Below are 7,001 nucleotides of genomic sequence, written 5' to 3'. Positions count from 1 at the left end.
TACTCTAACAATCTGCTTAGGTGCTTGTTCTAAATAAAATAATTTATAAAAGGGGACCACTGCAGACGAGACAAAGCCAAGATGCTTGTTTTCACTCTGCCTACTTATCCCTTCACTCCAGGATGCGGTGGAGCACCATCTCCTGCATATAAAGGTACAAAGCAGCAAACCTGGATGCATAAGTTCTCAGCATTTTCACTCAGCTTTCAACTCACAGCTTGCAAAGACATCAGGTTTCTGTACTTGGCATTTGCACTGTAACCCCCCACAAATCATGGATCAGAACGCCAATGTTTCAGAGAAACTTATTCATTCCTTTTATCCAATGTTCTCTACCCATCTATATGCTCCATTATTAGAACTTCATTTATCATTGAATGGCATAACATCATCTCAAACTACATTTTCCGTAGAATAAGCTGTCTTCTTTACAGTTCTAATCAAAACACAAATACTTCAAAAAATTTATATAAAGGGATTTAAAGACTGCAATTTAAAAATCTGATATGAAAATGGCGAGCAATGGAACACTGCATGTATCGAATAAATGAGCTGCTGATAGTATCAGTGTCTTATCATGGCTACAGCCACAAGAAGTTCTTCCTTCCAGGCTCTATGTAGCATCTCAGTGTTTGCTTTTCCATTTTCCATTGGCAGCTCTTACATGCCAGCTGATTCACATCTTCCATGACAGATCCCACATCCACAGAAGCTGCAATTCACAGAGTTAGTCCCCACTACACCCAAGGATCTCAACATGCAGACTGATTCTCTTATTGGTGTTCTACAGGCTTAGCCTGCAAAATCTCAACTTCTTCAGGAGTCACCAGTCAACTGTAGGTGGAACATGTATGAGGGAATACCTTTATAAACAAGATGGTACTTTCACTGACTCCTAAACGCCACAGATCAAATGCGGAGGGTTAGGATGCTAAACTCCCTCCCCAAAGCGTAGGATGCAAATGCCAACTTGTAACATGCCAGAAAGTTTCCCTTAGAACCCTCTTTCTCCTCTTTTGGGTTCTACAGGAGCCAACAGCAAGGCTAAACTATACAAGATCACCTTCACAGGTGGTTTCGGTAAAGGCTGCCATTAAGGAGGCCATACCAGAAAACACCGAGTGACTATTTTATTCTCACAAACCCACATTATTGCTGAGTCGTCTTACGAAACATACATCAAAACGTCTGCTGCCAACAGAGCTGGGTAAGGTGCTTATGATCTATACTTTCCAGAAAGCTTCAAAGGCACACTGCTATTCTCATCACAGAGCATTCCTCAACGAGCATTTACTCATTGATTTTAATGAAAAAACAATTGAAAACTATCGTCCAAACTTTCTTTCTGATCTCTTGGTAAACGAGCCCCATTTCTAGCCACATATCTTTCTGACGGCAGATACTACATCAATGAAGAAATGAATCGGGTGATGCCATGGAAAGCATATGCTTTAGGAATTTAAGTGAAGCCACTTGCTCTCTGGAAGCACAACCCAAAGCAGCTGCAGGCTGGATCCAATTTGCTTTCGTCTCCAAGAACTGTAGCTGAGAAGAGAATACAGATGAGAAAGGGAGAAAGAGACAGACACATTCCCTGCGGGTCAACGCTGCAGTTTGATTACTAACATTATAACTGGAAAACAAGTTTCTACCTTGTATGCCTCAACAGCAAATAGAACGGACTCCCAAGAAGGTTAAGTCTAGGACAGCTTATGCCATATTGCATGGTTATACCATACAGCATTCTTGTTATTAATTAACATCCAAAGTTTCAAACACAAGTAACTGTCTTACAAAGATAGAGACTCATCTTTCTTCTGCCTCTTATTATTTACAAGATCTGGACAATGATATGTTTAAACATATACAGTGTCAATCATCAACAGGAGACTACAAACAAAACTATACTGAAGGCTTGTTTTTCTACAGACAGTATATATTTAATATATAACGTATCAAATGCAGCAGTATCTGAGCTAACCAAGCATAGCTCTAAAAACTAAACACAGTTTATTACAAATTTGATTACTCCCCCATGTCCCATAAATCATTATTCTCTTGCTCTTCCATTAGAAAACACCCATAAAGCCTTGTATGAAGTTCCACCTAAACCACAAGGTTGTTCAGGTTTAGGTGCCTTGCAGGCACACACCTTTCGAAGCTCAGTACCTACTCCACAGGGCACATAAAAAAATCTCCTCTTGTGCAGGATGAGATACTGCGGAGTTCTGGTCCTGAGCCACCCTCCCAAGAAGGGAAGGAGAACTGGGGTAAACGGGAGGGCAAAGAATGAATGAAAGCATGTCAGGGTAGGATGGAAGTACCAAGTGTAAATGAGATGGACAGAATTAAGGAGAGTATTAGAACAAGGGACCGTGCTAGTAGTTTTTAAACAGTCATTCATGCCATAGAGAAATAATGCTGGAGGAATGACATTTCAAACGACAGTTGCAATACATTCTGCAGTGTACACATTTGGGAAGATACAATGAAATCGTATTGTAAGTACATACGTCAGGTATCTTGGCGTATACATCCTCTCCACAAGAGGAGACAGTAGTTAATTCAATCCACATGCTATGGGACATGCAACTTCAGTGGGCTGAAACAAACTGGACTGCTTTCTAGCAAGTTTTATACACTGTCAAAAGATGGAACATTTTGATTCAATTAATGTTTTCAGGTGAGTAATTCCTTTTTCAAGAAAGAACTGCTTATTACTGCAAAACAAACCCAGATACTTGTTTGGGCCATTCAACAAATTTTGTGAATAAACCTAGAGCAATGGCATGGAAGACATCTTCAAGCTTCAAGCTTACCACCATCAGACTTTGTTACTATTTCCTCCTGACTTTAGTCTGCATTCAAAGAATGGATAAAAACATGGAAATGGGAACACTCCACTCTACTTCAAACTAAATCTACAGGTCACAACATACACATGCATATTCTAACCACTCTCGCTTCACAGAAAAAAGCCCCAAAACACCTTAAAACCTGTGCTCAGCAACCACGTGGTGTATTTGTATTTGAGAAGTGAACTTTCAGAAACACTTCTTTTTCAGCAACCATACATTGGTCTGCTTCCTCTCCCTCAAAAAAACTCCCTGCTTTTGAACTCTCGTAATAAATCACCTCCACCCCACTATTCCTTAAAATCCTCCTCTGATTTCATGCAAGTTACTTTAGGACTGACTTCCAAGGATTCATACTTCAAAAGGTGTGCATTAGGTGAAAAAAGGCGTAGACTACAAACTTGAAAATACAATAAAAAAAGACAACCAACATTTGAAAATAAGAGAACAATAATTCTAAAAAAATATAATGCACAGATTTAGGTATTTGTGCAGGAAATCTGATAAACCTCTCAGCAATTCAAAACGTATTGGCTTTTTGAAGTGAAACAGTTTTCAAATTTTATTTTACTATGATACTTTCTGTGTCGTTTTTGCCTTAAACTCCAAAGTGCAACTTCGGAGGCAATACAACACAAAAGGCAAGCGACAGAATCCAAAAATGCAATTAAAGATGACGTCAGGGTAATCTGAAAATTAGCAATATGCTTGTAAGTTCTACTAGGCAGAATTTGAAAATTATTATTAACAATCTTCACTGAATCATAGTAAGGAAAGTTAAAAAGTCAGCAGCTGTTGGGAGGGCAAACTTTTCCTACACCTCACAGCTAAGTTCATATTATCAGTAATTTGTCTGCAACAATGAAGCACCCTAAAAGCACGAATGCCGAAAGTAAAAAGGCATCTGTAACAGACAGAATAAAGCTCTATTTTCAAAATTTTTTTAAAGCCACGATCAGGACAAGCCAATGCCTGCTGAGTAACTACAATCTGGAAAAAATTAAGTTTACTGGTTACACTCCTTTGAAAGAGTTTTCACTTAAGAATACACAGATACTAAAAGCAGGACCACTTTAATAAAATTTTAAGGGTTACACAGCACTACTGAAAGACCATGACAAAAACCAAGTTTCTGGTTTCACTAGACCAAGTGTAAGTGTAGTCTAGACACTCCTGCTGGCCAATGTTAAAATTACCTTTGCAGCTATCACCTTGACTGTGACACCAAAATGGAAAAGCTTCCAGTTTTCAGAGCCGATCCAAAGCACCTGCACTCGAGCTTTTTATCATTTTTATACCTACATGGGGAGGAGAAAGTTGGTGGGACAGTAAGTGGAAGGATTTAAGCCTGATCTTTATTAATAATCTTCACCCTTCCATTATACACCTACTGGAAGCTAGCTCTGCGAGACACTTCACTCAGAATGCAAAGCCCTATAAATTCTGATCACAAGACATTCCATTAGGCAGAATTCAGACAAGCCTGGAAAACCTCTCAGTACGCATCCCTGAATGCAAAGAACTCAAATTAGAAAGGATCCCGCTCCGTGGCTCTGTTCTCCAAGATCTCACAGTTATAATCCCGACCGTATCAGAGAAATCAACTTTAATGCATTCATATCAAAACTAGCCAGGCAGAGCTGTGGCTGCTCTTACACTTCAAAAAGTGAAAGCACAACCATAATTCTTATGACTGATGGTCACCCTCAATAATTTGAGAAGTTTCCCCAAACCTGACAACAGTCAGGTACAGTGATTATAAGCAGTATTTATGACCGATTACTGAAATAATTCTTCTTCTTTCTGTATATAATTTTATTAGGGTCATTTTGGAACCTGAATTGCAAAATAAACAAAGTTTACTTTTCAATTGTGTTGATACACCTAGTGAAAAATCATTCTGCTGCTCTAAAATGTAAAATAAATGTTTATGTACAAATACACACATGAATATACACGTGCACAAAGACACATGTATTTTGTTCACATGTGTATATGCATCCAAAGCAATGGAATAATTTCAAATACCTATATTCGAATTGTCAATCATGGACAACATGTATTCCAAAGAAACACCCCCTTGCATTTAATATTATTTACAACCCTTGAAATAATTATCTGTGGCTGAACACTCCTGGGTATTTTATCTGTTTGTTTATTTGGTTTAATGCAAGGGGGGAGAAATTACATAGGCCTTCCTGTTCTATCCTCCAACATCACACACATGAGTTTTCCACTTAAAAAGTTTTAAGAGATTAAAGAGGACTTACTAAGGTATTAAAAAATACTTTAGTCAATTATATAAACTGTCGAGCAACTGAGTTGAAGAATTTTTTCATGATATGGCAATAACTAAAATATAATAATTTGCACTGTTTTATTACCATAACACAAAACTATCATAATCGGTACCGTTTACCTAATGTCCTGCACACACATACCACTGTAATGGACCAAAGAGCAAGGTAATCTCCAAAACACATTTATGCTACATGGAGTTTTATTTTGGTTTAGCAGACAGGAGTAAACTTTGTTATTACAAATGTTGAAGAAATCTGAGTGTTGCTTTACTCAAAAAATTAACACAAAATAACACTTGAGCACTTTTGCACAAGGTATCCGAAATTAGTCTCAGGTACAGCTCAACTACAGTGCCAGGTGTCACCCAGTAACTGCTGGGCACATACAATAGCACCAAGATATTCAAATATCCCCGCTGTCTTGTCTCTGCTCAAGTCAGAAACAGCTTGGGGAAAAAAAAATAAATCAAATTCTTATCTACAAGGCTAAAGTGAAAAAGTATGTGTATGTATGTACATGCAGACATTCAGATGTATACAAAACAATCTTAATAAAAAACTCTAATTACATGGAAAAGCCCAAACGGTTCTGCAACAGTAATGCAGGACTCGCAAAACCTTAGAAACAAATACGTCAATATGTGTATTTCCTAGCCCTTTCCAAAGTAATAGAATTGGGTCATAGAAATAATTGGGGGAAATCACCTATGTCTTGTGGGTTGTTCTTTTCCCCTTTTTTAAGTAGCACCCAGTGCATATTTTGTTATTATGCAAGAACAGAATTCAGAGCCCAGCCACCTGGCTACACAGCTAGCTAGCATCTAATTTCCTAACCAAAATACAGGAATTTCTTAAAACTCAAGAGAGATGAAACACAGGAATTAAAGGTTTGCCTCAATAATGGAGGTCTCTTCCTCCTCCACATACACACCCAGACCCCCCATTTCTCCCAGCGGGGAGAGGACAGTGGGCAGTGGAGAAGCTGAAGCCTTGGGACACAAAGAAGATTTCAGCTCCTGTGGGAAACAAGCCCCAAAACACCTTCCCCACAGCCAAACAAAAGATGGCATCCACAGGGGGAGAATGACAGCCCCCAAACCCACAGGTGACTCCCCCACCCCCCTCACCCGCCTGTTTTCAGGGTGCCAAAACACAGTACCTTTGCCTTTTGCAGCCGTGCTGCTGCCAACCGAAGAGGATGCCTGGGAATCCTTCTTCAGCCTCTTGCTCTGAGGCCTGACGCTGGACCTGAGAAAATGATGCTGGTCCTGGCTGTGGGAGGGCTGGAGGGCGGCCGGGGCCTGCGATAAGCTGGGGTTCGGTGGGGGGCTGCTGTTGGGGTTGTTGTTAATAATCTTCTCTTCTTTCTTTGTGCTGCTGCTGCCTGGAGCTGCCTCTCCTCCTCCTCCTGCCCCTTCTTCTTCCAGGGACTCCTCATCTCCTCCTGCTCTCTTGCCCAGCTTTTTCACCCCTTCCTCCCTGCTGCTCTCTCCCAGTTTCACTGTCATCCTGTTGGGGAGGAGAGAGAGAAAAGAGGGGGGCACAAAGTCAGGCCGAGGAGCCCCCCAGAGAGGGAGAGAAATCCCTGGGCTGAGAGGGGAGAAGTTTAGCTGCAGAAATTCCTCTCAACATGGCCGCCGTTGTTTGTTACTAAATCCCCTTTCGTTTGCTGCCCCGACCCAACAACCTGTGCCGAGGGCGGGAGGGGGAAGGCCCCGCCGGAACCTCCCCCAAACCGGCCCAAAAGGCGGCGGGGCTCCCCCGGCACCCTCCCGAAGGGCTTCGGGCCGCCTTTGCCGGAGAAATCGCCCGGCCAAACTCGGGCGTGTGGAAGCGCTCGCCAGCC

At 41.0% G+C, this 7,001-nt stretch overlaps 1 protein-coding gene across 1 annotated transcript in view; it reads right to left on the bottom strand.

The window, feature by feature from the left end:
* Nucleotides 1-6,663, bottom strand: part of CRAMP1L (Crm, cramped-like (Drosophila)) — a 48,397-nt gene extending 41,734 nt beyond the window's left edge. Inside the window, exons 1-2 of the mRNA XM_009886369.1 lie at nt 6,328-6,663; nt 2,220-2,244 (exon numbers count right to left, since the gene is read on the bottom strand). Of these exons, the coding sequence (XP_009884671.1) occupies nt 2,220-2,244; nt 6,328-6,663 (361 nt within the window). The remainder of the gene's footprint in view (nt 1-2,219; nt 2,245-6,327) is intronic.
* Nucleotides 6,664-7,001: the final 338 nt, after the last annotated feature.

Source organism: Charadrius vociferus, unplaced genomic scaffold (assembly GCF_000708025.1).
Source record: "Charadrius vociferus isolate BGI_N301 unplaced genomic scaffold, ASM70802v2 scaffold585, whole genome shotgun sequence".
NCBI classification, from domain to species: Eukaryota; Metazoa; Chordata; class Aves; order Charadriiformes; family Charadriidae; genus Charadrius; species Charadrius vociferus.
Note: the sequence above shows the minus strand (reverse complement) of the source record. Positions and strands in the feature narration are given on the sequence as shown.